The 21,032-nt window shown below is 40.5% G+C and overlaps 1 protein-coding gene across 1 annotated transcript; it reads right to left on the bottom strand.

Annotated features, from left to right (window-relative positions):
- Positions 1–2,651: 2,651 nt before the first annotated feature.
- On the bottom strand, positions 2,652–18,482 carry il17rel (interleukin 17 receptor E like). The gene is made up of 18 exons (XM_023350020.1): positions 17,853–18,482; positions 15,864–15,891; positions 15,478–15,627; positions 12,612–12,718; positions 11,903–12,017; positions 11,334–11,378; positions 9,132–9,271; positions 8,613–8,684; positions 8,461–8,515; positions 8,207–8,370; positions 7,536–7,580; positions 6,463–6,517; positions 6,191–6,336; positions 5,469–5,528; positions 5,315–5,372; positions 3,622–3,738; positions 3,174–3,224; positions 2,652–3,090 (listed from the first exon to the last, which is right to left on the bottom strand). The coding sequence occupies exons 1-18, from the start codon at positions 17,958–17,960 to the stop codon at positions 2,981–2,983; spliced, it is 1,626 nt and encodes a 541-aa protein (XP_023205788.1). The 5' UTR covers positions 17,961–18,482; the 3' UTR covers positions 2,652–2,980.
- Between the last annotated feature and the right edge of the window lie 2,550 nt (positions 18,483–21,032).

The raw sequence follows: 21,032 nt of genomic DNA, 5'->3' as shown, positions 1-21,032 counted from the left end.
TCCACTTTAAAAAAAAAAAAAAAAGCCCAGTGGTCACAAAAAGGCATAACAAGTTGCTGGAAGATTACAAGCAATAGTGAATTAAAAAGTTTTAAACAACTTCAAGATAACTATAACCTGGAAAAATGCGACTTTTTTAGTTACCTCCAGCTAAGACAACAATACAATAAAAGTATAAAATTCTTGGAGGACGAGACAGGTATACTTAAAATCCTATTAGATTCAAGCAACGGAAGACCTCCCAAAAATTTTTTATACAACATATATTAAGGTTAAATGGGAAGAAGTGGCCAAAATAACAATAACTGACGATGTTTGGTTAAATATATGCAATTCTGTGATTCACACGTCAAGTTCTGGCCTGTGGAAGGAATTTTCCTGGAAATGCATGGTGCGTGTTTTTGTTACGCCTAACATTAAAAGTAAACATTGTAACGATACTGAAAAGGCAAAATGTTGGCGGAATTGTGGGAATGTGTCTGCAGGACATTTTCATGTCTTCTGGGAATGTGTTGAGATCGCACCCTATTGGTCAGAAGTGATAAAAGAAATCAATACTAAAATGGACTTAAATTTACGCTGTGACTTTACTGTGGTTTTCCTGGGTAATTCACCTCAGGAACTGCAGAAGTCTGATAGATGCCTCCTACTAATACTATTAGCGGGTTCAAAGAAAGCTATAACTCGCAGGTGGCTTGAGGTGGAACCGCCATCATGTTTGGACTGGAGAGACTGACTTTTTCATTAAGACTTGCCACTTATAACAACAATAAATACTGGAAAAAATGGAACACTCATCGGAGCTTGACACCAACGGCATAATTAATGTAATTACCTATTTTTATTTCTTTTTTGTCCTTTTTTTTTGTTGATTATTACTCAACTGCTCCTGTCAAACTAGTGGCTCTGTCGTTTTTGTTAGAGGGGGCTCTAACTGTTCATTGTACGTATGCGTATCTCTAAAACTGCTAAAATGACAAAAATAAAGTATTAAAAAAAGGGGGGGGGGGAAGTCATATTTAGCCTATTGTTAAAGTTAAATAAAAAGAGAATGCGTTTTGAGTTTCATAAGCTGGAAAAACATTTGGGCACCAATAACAGTAATATGCATAAACTGCCTATGTGGGGGGGAAGACACACTGGGTGGTCCTGGTTCTGCTTGTTCTCTAGAAAACTGCATTCAGACACGGTTCTGAGTCGGTGCGCTCATTTCCATCGCATCCCAGTTTCTACTGGGTTTGCAGCTTGAAGGTCATGGTTGTTTGTGCACAAGCGTCTCTTCTCGTCTTGATGTGCGTTTGGAAAAACGAATCAGTCCGCGTTTGTTTTTAATGTGCTGTTTAACGGCTATGGAAGAAAGCAAGAAAACACGTCCAGGATGCTCCTTTTGTTGCAGGCACACAAAAAAAACTGAACAGGTCCAACTTCGCGTGTGCATGTCTGTTTGGGCGTCTTTTATTAAAGCTTTTCTTCAGAGCCGCTGCAGGCGCAGGCAGAATAAAGCAGCGATGAAAGGAGAAGTGGATCATCTGAAACATTGTGTTGTGTGCAATTTAGAACATGTTCTTCAGGAATTACTTAAGAGTGGCGACAGTCTTCGTCCTTGGGTGTAAACGTTTCCTCCCCTGCCAATCTACATTACTCAGTTTGTTTTTTGGGAGAGGGGTGGATCTGAGCAGCATGACGGCATAAATCTGCTTTGTGCCACTTAACAATGTTCCTAATGGCTTTCTGAGTCTTCTGATTCATGTGGTTTTTTTTCCATAAATTCAGTTGCACGGGAGTTGGGTAAAGACAAAAGGCATCAAAAGGGAGGCACTTCAAACAGTAGCAAGAGCCTAACAAACACACATGGAAACTTTTACCAGGAAACTGGAAAGTTTACCGCACAAAGGTTGTTTTTTTTAAGGCTGTACAAAGTCTATCTGTCTGATGACCTTTTTATTCCGAGCGCAGCTGCCGTAGCAACCAACCACCGTCCAAGCCAGAGAAGAGGAACGGCATGACTCTGCCACTGCTATGTTTCACTGTGGGAAGTGTTGTTCTATTGTTGATGTGTTGCGTGTTAAACCTCGCACTGACTTCAACAAAAGTGCGGAAAAGCAAACGTCTCTTCACGCCTGGGTCGAACTATTTTGACAGAGCTTTGTCTGAAGTGTTGTGTGATTGGCCGCAGGTTTGTTGCCAAGTTTTATGCAGAAACGCTCTCCGACATCTGCAGAAGATCACAGAAAGCGTCTGAAGAAGATGTGGCCGCAACTTCCTTCTTGACAAAATGTAAACAACAAAGGGAGTGGCGTCAGACTGCAGTGGTTGTAAAAGACCACGAGTGCGGGCGCGTTTGTTTTGGTTGTATTTACCCAGAATGTCCTGCACACTATATATAGAGAGGTCTGTCCGGTCTGTTTGCGTGAGCGTGTGAATTCGAATCGTGCTGGACTCGACCGCAGCCATACTCGGACTTAATTATTAATTTTTTTGGTCCCCATCGGAGTTTAATTACGTTTTCACACCTGCACAAACGAAGCGTACCTTCCATGAAATTCGAGAACATGCTGAATATGACCGGGTGTTTCTCCAGCTTTTGTGTTATTTTTTTTTTCCCCACAGTTTGCACAAAACCTCTTGTAAAAATCAAATTTGTTCGTTTTTACGCATTTCAACATTTTATTGAAAATAAACTCTTAAATAAGGACAAAAAAAATATGCATTTCCTCTTGACGGGTTTTAACTTAAGACATTAGCGTTCAGTTCATTTTCACCAAAACAAACAGCAGAGCACAACAATAGATAAGTACGAGTATAAAACAGCAGTGAACTACAACAAGCAAGCTACTGAGCATATTTACAGTGGAAAAACATGAAATGTTGGAAGAAGGAACACAAATGGATTCAATGGAGAACTTTGGCGGGATTTTTTGTAACATCTGTTATACTGCACAGTGCAACCGGTGTTTCAGACCCAAGCGCCGTTCCGGGGTCAGTTCAGGAGCAAGTTGGCCTTCTCGTTGTTTCCGCTCTTCGCCTCGCTGGTTTTGCGGACCCTCCGACTGACCGGGAGCTGCGTCTGTACATCAAACACGTCGGCGCCTGCAGCGACGCGAGGGAGAGAGAAGAGATGCGCTTTAGGCGAAGCTTGACCTTTTGAACGTTTTGACCAAATAAAGTGTTACCTGTTTTTTCGGAGAGGGAGACGCCTGTTCTTCCTTTTCTACTGCGATAAACTAAAGCACATGGGGGGGGGAGCAGATAGGAAAGCAGATGAGCTGGATGAACAAACCTGTGCATGCTATAATGAACGCTGACCTAAATAGAGGTGATTTTAAGTCGTCCGCCAACCCACCCTTTTTTAAAAAGGAAGCCAATTATGTGCATGCAAATATTTCACAAGGTTGGCAAGGAGAGCGCCGGCGTACACAAACAACAACAGCTTTGAACTGTTTGAGTTGCTGAGTTTTTGTACATTCATTGTGACCAAGCAGAAAGAAAAAAAAAAAAAAAAGATTAATGGCTTTGCAAGGTTGCGAATTTGGAGCCGAGCCCAAACCAATACAGCGCTCCTACTGCAATGTGTCAGCAGAACTGATAACACAAACGGCAACATTTGTTCTACGCACTTACCTCGAAGCAGTAACCAGAGCACCAGAGTGACGATGATGATGCCAGAGAGGCAAGCGGCAGCTGGTAGAATAATCTTTGTCAAGTCATAAGGAGGAGCCGGGGAAGACAATTTGGACACTGGAACGAGAAATTGAGCTTGATATGACACGTGTTTTTTTTTTTATCTTTTTGAAATTAGCGAGACTAGATTTTATGTCCGTGTATGACTTAAATGATGCAGCTTACATTTCGGTTTTCACATGGAAAATATATGTAGTGTTCCCCCTTTAAAGTCCAAATCTCAGTAGGGCGGTGTGTGTGTGTGTGGGCGTGTGTGTGAGGATGTGTCTGCATCCTGGTTGTAATGACAAAGGAAATGAATCTGGACGAATGAAAATGCAGCTAAGTTTTGTATTTTCTAACTTTGCTACCTCGCCTCAGTAGAGATTAGCTGAAACAACAGGACACTGCTTTCTTTTTTCCTTTTTTTTTTTTTTTTTTTTTTGCACGAGTGAGATTCTGTCAGCTGAGAAGCAAACACGGAATTAGGATTTTATTAAAGAGTACCAATTGTATTTTGTGGAATTTGTTTAAAATCTGGAAGAAGTTGATGACGTACATCATTTTCATACTTAATTCATCCACCAACACACCTGTCTACGTCTTCGTCCATCCAGCTGTTTTCCTTATAATCTGTCTTTGGTTTTCCCAAATTTACAGCCAGTAAACATTATATAGTATCAGGGTTTCCCCCAGTGTATTATAAGCCTGGCGGGCCACCAGGCTTTACTCGGGCCCCCACCAAGCTAAACATTGCTTATTTATTTTAGGTTTGTTTTTAATGTTTGCATTTTTTAAGACTTTATAGTCTGTATTCAAGCATTATCTTCCAAAAAGACGTAATTATCAAGTTATATTTAAAACTTTCCAGTCGACTTTAAACATTTTTTAACTTTTTTAACATTTTTTAAATGATAACCCTAACACCCCAACCACCGGGCTTCCTAAAATAATGGCCTAAGCCTTTTTTTTGTTCTTTTTTTTTTTTTTTAAGTAAGTTAGTTTTGGGGGGGGGGAACATAACATAAAAAACACCATGACTTTATTACCAAAAACTGATTTAGACAAAAAGTAATAATAATTAAAACCCAGTTTTTTGTAAGCAAAGAGAAGATTAACAAAAGTTGCAACTGTTACGTAGTGATATAATCAACAAGCTAATTAGTGCATGATGTCACGATCCGTGTTTTTAATGCTGACACTGAACGAATGAGAATCAGCTGTGTAGGGAATAAGCTTCGAGGAACTTCTTCTTGAAGTTACACTACTGGCCATAATGCCAATAAACTCTTGCATATATTTCAATTCTTGCAAGAAGACACTGTGCACATTCTGCTCTTTACAAACTACGAAGCGAAGAAGAATATCAAAACAAGATGTTCCGCCAGTGCCTTCGGGTACAGTACGTCCTGCTTCTATTTAGTCAAAAACAAGCACAGAAAAAAGATTTGGGGGCTCATGCTTTTGTAATTGCTCTCAAAAAGCGTCAAGATCAGATGGAGATGAATGCCTGAAAAATAAGTTCTGGGAACAACTTGCATGTCAAACTGGAGCATTTCCTCATATTAAAAGAAAAAGAGAAAATCCACCCATGAACAGAGATGGACAGGTTCTTTGACGGTCTGAGACAGGCAGTAACAAAAGCCGTACTTACTGCAGCGCTTGGCGCAGTGGACGACTGTGGCGGCATACTTCACATCAATCCTCTTCACCTGTACGAATACAAAAGGAGCATTCAGCGCCATTGCCTGACGGAAGGCGCAGAAAAAGCCGTTCATTTTTAAGAATCTTTAAGAGCTTGAACGAACCTGTTGACAAAGATTGCACTGTTTGCCTCGTAGCTGTAAGTCAACAGGTTTCAGTTTCTCCTAAAAGACAAGAAAACAATAAAAACATTACAATCGGATCCTGTAGGGGATTTAAAGGTTCCCATAATTGCTGGGGGGGGCAGAGGGGGTATTTCCTTTTTATGGCAGACTTTGGGGTTGTTTGTGTTGCTGTTTTCTCTCTGCTGGAGCACTGTAAGATCTGCGAATGCTCAAATCTATCTTCTCTCCTCCTGAATCAAAACAAGACTTCCCAGATCAACATCTAAACTACACATTTCCTTATTGTTATGATTAACCTTTACATCTCTCCGATGTCTCCTGGAAGTGAGGTCAAAAGCCTAGAGTCAGTGACACGATAATAAGTAATGACACGATAATAATTACCCATGCCAGTGTTCTGCATGGAAATGAGATGAAATTTTACACTTCATGCAACAACTTCCTGCATATTCTACGTGGCTGGCGTGTTGACAGAAACACATCATAACACGATCTTGGAAGCGTAATTACTTTTATGGATCTGTTGATAACGGAGACACTCGAGAGAAAATCTATTGCTTCCTAGCAACATATGTAGGACATTTGGAGCAACACAAAAACATTGACTTGCAGGAAAGACAAGTCCAAGCATGTTTAGTAAAAAAACAAAAAGAAGAACAGGACAAGAGCTCATTAAATTCATATAACTTGATGATACTCACAACGTCTACAAGTATCGTGTAGGTCGTCTGGTCCACTGGTGATTCTGCAGACGTCCCCCACGGCCCCACGGAGAACTTTGCCGTAACTCGTGATAGAATCTGCAATTCTTCATAGCCATGTTGGCTCGACACGATCACGTCCCAGACTAGAGAAAAATGAAAAAACAAAATAAAAGAGGTTACAGTGAGTTCCTGAAATGTGGCCTAATGCAGAAGTTCATTCGGAAACATTTTTATTTTCATCAGCATCATGATATGAAACAAAAACGCACCTTTGATGCTGTCAGCAAAGGGGCATCGGATCCAGGACTGAGAGCCTGCCGTGAACTGATAGATTTGAAATGTTAAAAACATGCAGGAAAAGTCCTAAAACGTTTCCGCTACACATGGAAAACATTTGAAAGGAACTAACATTATTTCTGCTTTGTTTCCAGCTAGCTGTTGCGGCTAATTGCAGACAGAATTCTGAGACATTTTAATAGTCTCCTGCATGTGTGTGTCATTTAATATGATATTCTTAAAATATTTCAGACTTTTGTAACTACATAAAACATTTGGAGTAAATTGCTTTGGAAAGCTGAGAAAAATCTCCCTTATGTGGTTTATTGATAATGAATTCCCAGGTAGCTTTGGCTCCAGTTCACTTAGATTTTCCTAGAAATTTCCAAAACTCAGGCTAATCCCTTCTGGTTTTATTTAGAATCTCATTTTTTTTTTCAGCGATACTAACGAAGTTGTAAAACAGGCTGCTGTCAGTTGAAGGCTTCACCTTGCACTTCAGCTCCGTGTCACTGCTAATGAGTATTGCATGCTTCCTCTCACTAATAAATTCCTGATGTCCTCAACAAGCTCCAAACCCTGATGGAAGCAATTTGACTGTTTTTTGGGAAAGAACCAAATTAACTTAATTGTTCCAATTCCGCACAGTTTCTAGTTTCAAAGTTTCCAACTCCATCCACCGGTTGAGCTATAGATAAAAGGGCATTTAGCCACAGTTTGGAGAAATTTGGGGGCGGGCTGGAGGTTAGTTGATGAAGTCGGGATAAATTTGGTTAGCTAGCTTGGTTAGTAACTAAGCCTGAATTTCAAACACTAGCTTACGTTTGGTAAGCCCAAGTGACTCAAACCAGGCCCGACTTTAAACATGTTTGTTTAGGCTAAACTTTGTTAGCCTGACGAGTTTTTAACATTTCATTCCATATTTGTCTGGGCCAAATAAAGAGAAGGACTTGCTAACTAAACAACCAGAAAGATGTTCATGTATATATTGACTTAAGAGGTATTGCAACAATGATGTCGTTTCTTTATGTCGTGTAAAAACGCCTGAAGAGATAGAAATCCTTACCTTCATGCACAGCTGAGGGTGGGGATCCACTTTAGCAAATGTGATCTGAAAAACATTGGTGAACGCAAAGGTCATTTACCTTAAGTTTCATCTTAGATAATTAGGTTATTTTACTCAAATTTCCAACAGGACTTTCTGTTTCATTGGCTATTTTTATAGCAAATACAGAATGTGAAACTCAAATGACACGCCTGGGGCTTTAAGCCAAAGAAGGTTGGTTCTCCGGCTTTCCTGTGGCTACACAGGTGGCTGCAGTGTTTACAGCATTTGTAGGTTGAAAGTGAATGTCGGGATAAACTCATTACTTTATAGAAACCTCGTAAAGTGCAAAGTGACGCAGTTTACTACAACACGTAAACAGTTCTTGTTGAAAGCCGCTCGGTTTGAGAAATCCAGAATGCTCGGCAAGAGGGAAACTGTTTACAGTGTAGTGTGAATGTTGACATCATGCTCCATTTTTACATTAGCGAACCAGTATTCCTCCACGTCCACATTTCTGACCCCTTGCTGTTGCCCGTTTGAAGAGAAGCCGTCACAAACTTGTCATTGATGAGAAAACCGTCATTCTGAAAGTTTTAACCATCTCAGGATATGTCTGTCATGTTTAATTCAATGCTTGTCTTGAACTGTAGTGGTGCACCAACATGAGCACAACGATGTGTATCTTATACCTTATCTCTGCTGACATTCTGTGATGAATCGGGCAGATCCACGCAGACGCCATCCTCTCGTTTCTCACATAAACCAGCCACAGCTGCGACGGGACAAGCTGGCTCCCATATCAGCGCCTCCTCCAGCGGATCAAAGGTGATTCCAAACCACAATTCTTCTAGACCTGCAGGGAAAACAGGTCAAGCGTATAATAAGGTTTCAGCGACACGATGAAATAGTAACGCATGAGTAACACCATTGTTTTTCGACTCACGGTCTTTGAATGGGCAGACCTGGACTCTCGGGGCATCCATAAAAGCTGACCAGCCCTACAAGGAATTACATAACGAGTAATAAAAGTTGGCATCCTTTCATGAAAGCGATTACTCATCGATCCAAAGGCCGGATTGCTGGTAAGGAAGTTACCTCAATACAAAGACAAGGCAAAGGTCTGGAATATTGAAGGACAGCTGTCTCGAGGGGTCGCTCCTTTTTTATCTGAAAAGGAAGAAAATCCGTCTTTGTTTTTTCTTCCCTTTAAATCCAATAAAGTAGTTTCTACCAAGCACTTTTTATGAGGGCTGTAACAGTGCGGTGAGTGCGGCATTAACCTTTGTTCATTGATTAAAGTGAGTCAGAGTAGAGGTATGGAAAGTGTATAAGTGATGAGTCACAAGAAGAGATTCAAGTAATACAGGATAGTCTAAAGTAGAACTTAAAAAAGTTAAGTTGCTATTTTAAATATAGGCGTGGTGAGGTAGGTAGGAATGACTTCACAACAAAAGCAGGTTTGCAGACTATCCGACAACACATTTTGTGTCCAGGTAAGCTATCCAACAGTGTATTGTGATTCTGTCAGTTGTTAACTCTTTAATAAAAGCATCGTGCAGTGATTTTTAAGGTTCGCTGCCCTTAGTTTTGACAACACAAGTCATAGTTTCTAACCAGAGTGTAAGCTCCCGTGCCAGAGCAGATGAAATCCTTGAGGCAGAGTCGGAGATGGTAGTCGTAACCTTCAAGCATGTCCGACACACTGACTGCCAGCTCCTTCTTTTCTGGGTTTGCAGTGTAAGCCAGCTTGCCAGCTAAAAGAGACAAAACAAAGCAACAATCAGAAACCGAAGCTGGCAATGAGAATAGAAAGTGTGGGGTTGAATTCCTGTAATCTCCCTGGCATGAGGAGGAGGTTATTGCTCGACTGGTGCCTTCCACCAGCCGCCTTCTCTGCTCCAGCAATAATAAAATGTTTTGCTAATGCCAAGGAAAGCATTCTACATGGTTTTTGTTTCTGTTTTCATAAATAGGATACATCTCAAACCGTGTTTTAAAGAATGTGCAGTCCTGAAAACCCCAGTTCAGGTGTCAGAGCTCAGCACTTTAGGATTTTGAGCAAGAAATGATTCCTCAGCAAACAGTAAAATAACCCTTTTCTGAAACACGAAATAGTAATTTTTGCATTCAAAGACATTGATGAGACATGCAACAAAGCAGTAGAAAACCAGTTTTTTTTTCCCCGCACAACAATTAATCGAGTACACCCAAGGTTGTGCTTTTCTGGAACATGAGCGCGATTGACTATGTCAAAAACCCACATTGGTCAAAATATCATTAGAAAACAACTTTCTTACAAAGGCTGGAACAAACCAAGCCACTTAGCTCCACCCCTCTATTCCACACTGTTTGTGAAGATGGTCTGTGAAATCTGCAGTGCAGAATTGTACTTCCAAGCAAATATATGCCTGGTTGCAGCGATCACGGCTTTAGTCAAACGGATAGCGATGAAGAAATGACATACTGGTTGTAGGATGAGAGATAAGTCACTTCTTGCTGTAATTCCTTCCTGACATATAGACTCAATCACTGTCTGCATTTTAAGTACGTTAAGAGCACTCAGTTGCACAGTTGGTATTTTGTAGATGTTTACGGGCTTGTTTAAGCGGCACCTTTAAATGTAGCAAATATCCACTTCAGTCATAGAAAATAAATGCAACAAGGTATTTTCTTGCTCTTTCTTTGATGTAATTGTTTTGTGTCTTGTTTGCTTCCTGGGTTTTTTAGTAAGAAGTTTTCCTCAACACATGACTTTGTCTCTGGTCGTTACTCAGCTCCACAGTTAGTCATTCTTCCCCATATTCCGCTTGAGATCCCATCTCCTCTGCCACTCTGTCATCACACAAAATGATGATTTTGTTCCTCAACATGGCGAAATCTGGAAACATCTGGACGTCCAACTTGCATACTCTGCTAAGTGTTTGGGATTTTCAAAGTCCTTGCTTTCTGCAGAACCTTCATATTTGTTTTGTTAAGAGACGCCTGCTCAGCCTGTAGCCTCCCTGCCTTTGAAGTTTATATTTCAGTCTTTCAACTCTGTCACCACCTATTGACCCTGACAGTGAGAGATGGCCCGTACTTGTTGAAAGAAACTCTTGGCTTCAAGACTCCGCTGTATGGGAACAATCAAGCAATTCTTTTTCTTAGAATTGCATCTTAACACACCCTACGACTTTTTGCCTTTGCTCTGTAGAGTCAGTGTCGTGTGGGGAAAATTTGTAAAGAAAATTTCCTCTTTTGAGATGTTGTGGAAAAGGAATTCCAACAATGTGGTCCACAAAGGATGCATAAAAAGATGAATCACTCCTCCTGGGTCAGGAGGATTTCTTCAAGTATCTTGAGGTCAGTGACTGCAGTAACCTGGGAGCTGCTCCTGTCTGTCATGGCAAAACGAGATAAGAAGCTCTTGATTCACCAGCCTGTCTCTATTTCAACAATCAACTTTCCCAAGAAGATATGGATCTTGAGCAAAAGAAGACAACCCTTGCTATGGTCTGAAGAAATGATTGTTCTGGGTAGGGTGGTCTGTTGGATTCAGCCTTAGAGAATGGGTGAAGTGGTTTTGAACTCGGTGGAGAGACCAAAATAGACCAAGAACTCTCTAGATGAACTGTTCGTGTCCCTTATGGCTTAGAAATGCCTTATTGCCTAGCAGAATAAATTGAAGAGGACTGCTGGGGGAGAGAGACGTCGAGGTTTCCTTTCATGACTTGTTGCGTCAACAACTGAATGAAGTGTACAATAGTGGGAGGATAGATGGATCCTGCAAACATAAAATGTTCTGTAGACTCAGAGAAAACCAGGATATGTACTCACTGATGCATTCAGGAACATTTTTTCTCAAGTCTTCATGCGAGCATTCTGTGGAAAAAGAAAAACGAAGCTATCAAATGAGAGCGGAAGAGATGGTGCAACATGTAAAACAACTCTTCCACGCCAGTGTTTTGTGGTTTACTCTATCAGGACAATCTCAAACCCTTCTGAAGAACACCATATCGCAAATGACTCAACACCAAACAATGTGGAGTATTCGGCATACTCAGTTAACACTCATACCAAAATAAGATTACAAAAAGGTTGCAAAAAAAAAAAAAAAGGCACCAAAGCGGGCATTGCTCAGTTGGTTGTGATGTTTTTGGCTAACTTATATTCACCCCTGTTCATTTTTACAAATTAGTTATGTTCAGTCATGGTTACCAATTGACTAACTCTTAGTGTGCTAGTTCCTGTTTCCATTTGTGACATAAAGGAAATACTTGCAACCTCATTTGCCTTTGTTTTAATGAAATGTAATCTGCACTTCCAGTTGGATGCCTGCAAGTATTTCTGTGTTGCTATAGTTTGGCTAACCAAGAGGAAGAGGTGTTTTGTTTTTTTCTTCTTACCAGGGGTACGGTACTTGCTAGCCCAAGTTATGCCACAGTAACTTGGGACTGTTTTCACCGTTACTTGTAGGTGCTGGTTTGGAGACACTTCAGTGTAATCATTCTCAACTGTCACCTACAGGCAAAAGATGGGGAGGAAAAAATAAAGAAACAAACTCCGGTTATGACATGCATGTCACGCTTCAGTGACTTCACCATCTTTTGAATACAGCTATTCTCGTGTGAATGCGATGCAAAATAGAAATTTGAGTGTTGATATCTCCTGGCATTAAATGAGCTACGAGATACGAACCCTTCACAAAACACATTTAACTTTAAATTTGTCTTGCATATGAAACTTTGCTGAGAAGCTGTCCTCATCTGCACTTAACAATGGAGACAAGGTGCTTTTTTACATGCTGAGCTTTCGATTCATTCACACCCATCCGACTCAACTTTTTTGCAGTCAGAATGTCTGATTTCTATGAATAAAGCACACAAAATTCCAATAAATCTTTTACTTTTGTGATGGTAGGGCAGTAACTAAGGTGTTCAAGTGAGGCTAATGTGAAAAATGTACTTAAACGTTGGCTTTTTCAATGCTTTTCTGTAACATCATGTTGCTATGATGAAGCAATGATTTACCGCAAGGCTTCTTTTTGGACCCTGGAGGATGCTGTATGTTATTAAAAATGTACTGCAGAGCAGCATAAGTGTCTGCAAACATTACCGGCAGTCCAGACATTGATCTCCTCGATGCTTTGGTGAATTGCACGATTTGGCATTTTGTCATCATCCCAGCAGTGCTGGTGCAAATGGAAACGCCGCTGACGGAGTCTGGATCCAAAACGAAGAAGGAAACAAGTCAGTGAAAAAACAACTTGGTTATGACAAAGAAAATGCTCACTAGTCAGCGAACTGTTGAAAACTATTAAGCCTTGGCAAGTGACTAGATGACTGGACTGCACACTCAGTCCAACCTGAGGGATTTCCCCACTTCCGTCCAAACAGGGAAGAACTTTGCAGGATGTCTCTTACACAAACAAGGATGTAATGCATATGTCTGCATGTGCCCTTTTTAATAAAAAAAAAAAGGAAGAAGAATCTGACCTTATTGTTTACACTATTAGTGCTGCTAGAAACATGAAATGTCAATTTGGCCTGTTTTGTCCTTCAAAGGCCATTTTTATTGGAGCGCGACGGGTTTCGCAGGGGAGACTTCCTCCACTCCCCTGCATCCAAATGTGTTCATAACCTGACTAATCTCCAGGCTTGCCTGACTACAGCCTATGAATTACTCTTACAACTTCCTCCTCGGGTTATATAAGAAGAGAAGGGCCTATTCCGGGTGCAAAGGGCATATTCTCACTCAACTGTGTGCTTTTGCAGCTGAACGTGGTGCATAGGAACTCGGCATTATTTTAAAAGTCCACCATCACAGCTGGTGATTGATATTCCACCACACCTTCGTCTTTGTTTAGGATGAATAAAAATGAAAAACAAGACATGGCAGTTGAGTTGGTTGTCATCAGGATCTGATTAGATGTATTAATGTCAACAGCTAATTAATTTTTTTTTTTTTTTTGCTCCAATGACGGCAACTGTATGCATAAGGCTTTCTACTCATAACACTGATAAAAACATGCTTCACCAATTATAATAAGAAAAAAAATACTGATGAGTGAAGAGGGTTGTTTATTTTGCCAGATGGAAAATATTCTCGCTTTATGCGATTCATATCAACGATTCATGTCAGGAATCACATATTTTAATTTGACTGGCCACATCTGGGCCTGATTTCAGCCAGAAATCGCTTAAAAGACCCTGTCAGACAGCAGGAAGCAGGCAAAAATATCTCGAAAAGCAATAAAGAAATTCAAGAACAGAGCCACTCTCCAGGAAGATCACAGTTACTCTACAAGCTCGACTCACAAGCTGCGTTTTCAACACAAATGGCCGCAAACCTTTGTCTGTGTCCTGCTAATGTCAAAGACACAACATTTCGCAATTGTTGTGTTTCAATTACATAAAAAATAAAATTAAAATCACACTTGAGTAAGCCTGTTCTCGCATTGAGTCATTAAGAATCACGGCAGCGACGGATTTAAACAGCTATGTGAGATATATTCATAATTCAGCCATGGCGCTAGCATGCGATGCTAGCTGATGAATCAGACGTTAGCGTCTTATTCGGGCGTTGGAGCGACAAGCCCCCGCTTCACTTGGAAGCGCATGCAGCGTTTTTAGGGGATTCGACATGTTGGAATGCTTTATATTGTCTGGGGGGAAAAAACAAACTACAAACTACGAAGAAGACTACCTCCTCTCGGCTTCTTTGTGGTTTTTGCCAATAGTCTTTCCATTACAGACCATCTATTTCGATATTCCTGGAAAAACCACTTCATCGCAGCGCTAAAACCTGAGGTTTATCTGTTTCAAAATTGCCGTGTTTCCATTAAGCATATTTATTTTCAGAATTTCAATTTGCCCAATTCTATAGTCAATGCAAACGACTTAAGTGGATCTTTGCTGCATGCATCACATGTAGCAACATGGAGTGTGGCAGGCACGCTGACCTGACTGGGAATTTAAACTTAGCCCAAGGGGCTTAATGAAACTGGCTTGTTTGGAGGTGCCTCTCTGAGATCCAGCCACAATTTGTCTCCTACATGGAGGTCAAATCTGTGGCAAATGTTACCTAAGGCGACTTTACGTCAGGCCATTTATGGCCTCCTGATTTTGGCTAAATGTCAGCAGGAACTGACCCTCGGGATAGTTCAAATAAAGCGAAGAGTTTTTACCATATTTAACTTTTATGGCTTCATACCGGGAATTAAATTAGCATTTCCTGTTTTCTTTTTATTACTTATCTTTCGCCTTCTGCTTGACCTACATACAGACCTACATTTGAGGAGAGACGGAAACAAAGATTGAACGACGACGTTACAGCCATAGTTTCTTCGCGTCACCGTTTGTTAGTTTCATCGTTTTCCCTTCGTTTAGGTCTATTTTCTCCTTTCTTCCGCTCTGGTTATGTTCCGTTGCTCGGCCTGTCTCTCAGCGTTGCTGTTTTCTATCTCCTCATCGCTCCTCCAGCTGTTGCTTCTGCACGCCCACCCTTCGTCCTTATCAGACTTTCCCCCATGTTACCTGTGTTCATCTGGTTTTCTCTCTCGCTGTGCGTTACTGGAAGAGTTTTGCTGAAGCTATTCTTTAATTTGGTTATCACAAGACTTCCGCTTCCCTGTGTGCATTCTGGTCTGATCCCTCCACCACACATGACTATGCTTTATAGGACTGGCCGTATGTTTGGGGTTTGTTGTGGATGAAAGGAATGACTCTGCTGCTTCTTTTCTCCTTTGCCTCCCACTCAAAAGTGTCGATTGTTTCTGAAACGCACGAAAGAACACGGTTTGTCTAACCAGGTAAGTTGCATCAGAGTTGTAGTGGTTGAAACGTTGCAGAACCCTGAAAAGGTCAAAGGACATAAACACCTCTGAGAGGCGTTGTGCGCAGCTTACGTGGAAGCTACGTCAGAACTTGACAAACTTTGCATAGGCAAAGTTGATGTCAATGTAGTCGTCGGCGCTACCTACCCATAAGTTGCACAACCGTGCTGATTTTCAGGTGGAGTCTGCACTGTTGCTTGTCCTCGCACTTCATGACGGTGGAGATGCTCACGTTGTGGATCACGCTGGTGATGTTGAGGCCCTCATCGGGGTCGTGACACGCAGGCGCGAACCAATCTGTTGAAGCCAGAGACGAGGACGCTGAGTCGGATGCTTTGGAGGACATATTTGGCATACAAGTGAAACTTTGGTGATGTTGCGATCCTAGTAAAATGACTGGAATCATTTTGTACTCTGGATAAATCAGAGTACAAAAGAACAACAGTCTTTTGTTGCTCAACAAATTGAGATGTTGTCTTGAGGTGTTGTACAGAAACGTTTACGACGCTTGCGCACGCGTCATTCATACTCACAATCTGGACGGGTCTTGCAGCTGAGTCCCTGCGGAGGAAAAAAAAAAAAGAAGAAAAGAAAGGGAGGCGGTCAGGTGAAATCCTTTGCCATTATTATTGTGAGCAGTAGAGCCAACAAAAATAGTGACCTGAAGAAGGGTTTTTCCGCATCCTCATTCCTTTAAGGTGTGGACACGTGCGCAGCTTTTGTAAAAATCTAACCAGGAAGATGTTTATTTTAAATGTCTCTAATTTTGGCCCGGTGCCTCCTTCTGCTTTTGTTCTTTTTCTGTGACGGGACGGCTTTGGATTGCTAATGGGGTAAATCAGTGAGTAGTACTGAGGACGTACAATAAATAAAAAAATAAAAAACCTCCTGACTTTGTCATCCCAGGGAAGTGATCGGACTGGAAATGCTTTTGTTTTGTTTTGGCCACAGATGTTTTGACAGACTGTGTTTATTGACTGGAATAAAATGTGATCATCTCGACTCATGTGTGACATGTCGGCTAAATCAACAGAGACATGAGAGTTTTGACCTCTGGAAATTCTGACCAAGAGTCACCAAATTCTGACTCCTGATGAAGTCACCCCATTGACGATTTATGCCTTCATTTAGTACGTAGATATTCCCATTTTTGGTCTCCTATTTTGGACCTGAAACTTTTTTGCCTTTTTTTTTTTTTTGCATGTACCTAAACCGTTAGATAACAGTTTCTCCCTCTTGGTGGTTAAGCAGTTTTAGAAATTATGGAGATTGATTTGTTTTACTTCTGATCCCTCTCTGGGTGAGTCCAGTCCCATAAAACGTGACAGATTATGACCTACGACAGGAGACGTTATTAGATTTTTATTTATTCAAGTCATATAACCTCATGTTCCTATGGTGAACCAAGTGCAGATTATGTTCTTTAAATCAAAGTGAGTACACAGAGAGCATCACTTCTGGCAGGAAAGAGTTGTCATGGAAAAGCAGTAAGCTCTAAATTACCACAAAAAGGCCAAGTAAAAAGTGAATCAATGTATTTTCGGAAAAAGAACTGCTACAAAACCAGAAAAAGTTGCAAAATGACCAGCACTCGTGTACCCAAAAAGGTCAGTCATACAGAAACCCAAAACTGGTGGTTGAAACTGGTGGGTGGTCAGAACAAAAAACATGTTTTCATTCTTTTTATACGACAACTACGAAATTACAAAACAACGAAGGGTCAGAGACGGGTCCTTCCTACAATGAAAACCACAGAGATACTAAACAACCCGCACCTGTCTGAACTTCATTCAAACGTCCAACAGCGGTTTACGTGAAGTAAGTCACACAGTTTGGGTGGCAGGAGGATGATGTCAGCCTACGGGGTTATGAAACGTCACAATGTTTGAACGTTTTGTGGGAATTGCTTGCTGCATATTTTAGGAAGACATCAACAGTGATGTAAGAAAGATTAAAGATGCAACTCACAAGATAAAACTTGCACAGCCCGTAAAAGTTGTTTTAAGAGCGAGCTGAAACAGCACCAGTGAAGGGAGAATGAAAAGAAGTAAACACAGACACGGGTCAGCTGTTTCTTTTCTTTTTTTTTCTTTTTATCTACTCGTAAGCAAACTCAATTTCCCTAAACACCTGGGTATGTTTCCCAGTATGCTGCCTCATGAGAATGTCTTTGTTATCCCAAGTGACTCAGTTTTGGGGAAGTCACCTTCCAACTATGCTCTTTCATTATTGTCCTTTTCCTTACTGTCACTGAGAGCACTGAAAGGTTATCCCTACTTCACAGTGCTTACCTCAACACTTGGCTTACAAACTCCACAGAAAGATTTACTGAAAGTAAAGCAAACATCCCCGAAAACCAAAGCAAGCAGTATCTGTATGACCACAGAGGGAAGAGAAACTGCACAAGGATAAGTTTTACTGGAAATCTCTTTGTTTTCTAAGTGAAGTGAGCAGCAGATGGAGGCTTAATTGTAGCTAGTTAACAGGTGACAGCATGAGAGTAATTGAGAGCAAGGCTTTACCTGAGAACACCTGGTCTGACATCTCTTGATTCTCTCTAGCCGAGGGCTTTCTGCTGCAGCTCCATTCAAGCAGCAGCAGGAAATCAACAAGGCAATCCAGTGAATCATGTCTTTTTAGATTTGAACTGCTGCTCCTTTTTAAACGTGCTGTCAAGCCGGGATCCACAACTGGGCGAGGTCTGCGAGGTCTGTGAGGTCTGTGAGGTCTGTGAGGTCTGCGAGGTCTGTGAGGTCTGCGAGGTCTGCTAGGCAGCAGGATGGGGATATCATCTGTGCTTGGAGCGTGGGTGAGCACATGAAGAAGTGACAGCTAGAGAGGAGGCGGGGCTCCACTGCACTACATCCTCTAACCTTTAATCATTAGGTTGTAAACCTGTTGTAACTTAGGAATTTTACTATTGGCTCTCTGGAGAAAGTTGTCCATTTTATAGCAAAGATGACAAGCTGTACTTCACATTAGCATACACAAATATGTTGTTGCTTTGAGTTAATGTTTCTAGAAACAAGGTTAGCTAGTTTGAACCACATACTGGACCAGAAATCACACCCAGCCTTGGGAAAACAGTAAAATGATGCTCTGTATTGACCCTAATGTCAGATGGTTTTGCTAAGAACTAAAGTTCTAAAGCAGGAAACACGGTTTGTTAAGTGTTGGCTAAAGCTAACACGTTTATGAATTCAAAAATACCTTTTTGATCCCAGAGTGAAATTAAAGGGAGAGAAATTGCCTTTTATTTGCAGAATGGTTAGCATGACCTAGTGTTAGCTACATTTGAGCAGAAAAATTGATGGTTTATTACGTCAAATACAAGGTAAGTTGGGCAGCTTTAAACAAACAGTGGGTCAAAAATTGTAACCCAGTTGTGTTTAAAAATAACTTTAAAAAAAACAGAATTATGTTAATATTGGGCTGTGTTGACAACCATTTTAGTATGAAGTCAATTTCTTTGACACTGCTTGAATAAACTTACAAATAATTAGATTTAAACCTAAATATTACTGCTTTAGTAAGCTAGGTTAGGGTTTAATCTTCAACAGTCTTTCATTATCTTAATGTTAGAAGTCATTTTAATATTCAGGTTTAGCACAATAACTTACCTACGTTTGTGTTTATTTATATATATATATATATATATTTATATATATATATAGCTATTACCTCGTAGAAAAGAATGCAATAAAATTCTTGTCAGAGACAAAACGTTCAGATACGATGAGCTCATTGTTGCAAACCTTTCCCAAAGCCACGGGGCAAAGCAGCCGCTGTACAGAGAGACATATTTCCTGTATACTGCCTAAAGGTAAAAAAAAAAACATCTCAGAGTGTGTTGTTTTGGTTACCATCAATAGATAATTTTTCAAACCACATGTAACCTTTCCATCTTTTAGTCAGAGCTGCTGCCTCTGGCAACTCCCTATGAATGTCAAGAAATCCGCTTCCTCTTCAGCTCGACGCTCTTCTACTTTCTGAGATATGGAGAAACAATGCTCAAAATACTTCAAAGGCTCCCTTTGAAGAGTTGGTAAGCAAATTATCCTGTAAATGCTCCTTTAAAACTACAAGCCAGACTATTCAATCAAAGTCCCTTTAGATAGAGTTTTTCACCTTAAATGCAGCATTTTGTGAGCAGCCTTTCAATTTGATCTCCCTAAAAAAAACCAAAAACTTTATTATACACATATTTCTAATGATATCTTATTATTGATTCATCAAATACCTCCTTGAAATATGAAAGTACATGAAAGTGGCCATAGTATTCACTTTTGCATACCTATCTGGTCCTCTGTTTCCACCTGTTATGATGTCATCAACTCAAACAGTAATCACATGAATGTCATTTTTGATTATCGCCAACAATATCCGACATTTCCCCTTGAATAAATCTTAAAATTACCATAATGGGCGTCGCGCCACTTCATGTCCTCGCTATAAATCTTTTAAAGATGCTTGTGCCTTTAAAGAACTTCCTCGTATGCTCCTTCCTCGATGTGTGCAATACATCATGTCCCCATTCTCTCACAAAGCCCGTATTTTCCCGCACTTGAGAAAGGAACCACCACAAGTTGTCTCGATCCTCACACGAACCTGATGCTGGAAAGGAAGTGTGACACGTTGCACCCAACACTTTCAGGGTAATCAAAGATTATTAAACAGTCATGTTATCAGTTTATGAAAAGAAATATGGGTCGTGGTAAAAACCTGTGGGAGCAGAAGCTGCTGTTTGTGTTTTAAATCTAGCCAAAGATCATAAATGCCCATCACAAGCTTCACTGGAACTAATGATCTAGATTGCTACATTCTCACCATTTCATTACCCAGAGGGTGTGGGGAAAAAAAGTTTTTAAGTACAATGACAAAGACGCAATCCAGTCACATGTGGCTCTAATGATAGCGGTGAAAACAATGATGTCAGAACAAGATGAAAGCCTGAAAGCCCACAACGCAAGACAGACCTGGCAGTTTTTCCAAACATGATTAAATGGACAAAACAAACAAACAAAAAAAAACATTATTCATTTGGCTCAGAGCCAAAAATGTGATCAATTGTTGAGACAACATAGCAGACGGACTGGAGCGTTGAGGGAAGACCTCTTTATTGTAGTGTTCCACAGAAGAGGCTGAAGCTTTTCCTGGAAACACGCTGTGAAAGCCCCTCGACTGTCCCTGAAAGGTTAATATTGAATTTCCCTCTGCACCTTGATGTTAGAGCGCCCTCTAAAGGAATTAGGGCGTACTGCAGAAAGTGTGCCGCTCCATAAAGTGCAGCTGTATGGAATATGTAGTGAAAACATTTTGCTTGCACAAATCTTTTATTAACAACACAGTATTTATAAATGAAAAGGTTTTTTGTTTTTTTACCACTGAATCTTTTATAATTATTATATATTGTAGCTTCCAGATACTGACTTAAAAAAAGAATGTCTTTGAAAGCAGTTGCATAAAAGTTAAAGTTAACTATTAATGAAGGAGCTCATATGGCGTGTTTTGCTTCTATCCCCAAAGCTAATGTGGGAGTTGAAATAAAATTCTCACTTTTCTCATTTTTTATGGTATATAAGATACTAAATCTAAATTTCAAACACATTTTCTGAATAGATGTTTTAAATTGCGGCTCCGATCACTCTGACAAATGGATGTTTTAGCGACGATAAATGGATTTTGCTTTTAAGTCACTTGGA

Source organism: Xiphophorus maculatus, chromosome 17 (genome assembly GCF_002775205.1).
Source record: "Xiphophorus maculatus strain JP 163 A chromosome 17, X_maculatus-5.0-male, whole genome shotgun sequence".
In the NCBI taxonomy this organism is placed as follows: Eukaryota; Metazoa; Chordata; class Actinopteri; order Cyprinodontiformes; family Poeciliidae; genus Xiphophorus; species Xiphophorus maculatus.
Note: the sequence above shows the minus strand (reverse complement) of the source record. Positions and strands in the feature narration are given on the sequence as shown.

What these genes read in the sequence shown, in the direction of transcription:
- il17rel (XM_023350020.1), bottom strand. Translation starts at nt 17,960, where the DNA reads ATGATTCACTGGATTGCCTTGTTGATTTCCTGCTGCTGCTTGAATGGA. An exon ending in GTCAGACCAGGTGTTCTCAG is followed by an intron (nt 15,892 to 17,852) that starts GTAAAGCCTTGC and finishes TTTCCTCCGCAG; the next exon opens with GGACTCAGCTGCAAGACCCG. An exon ending in GCACGGGAGCTTACACTCTG is followed by an intron (nt 8,685 to 9,131) that starts GTTAGAAACTAT and finishes CTTCCTTTTCAG; the next exon opens with ATAAAAAAGGAGCGACCCCT.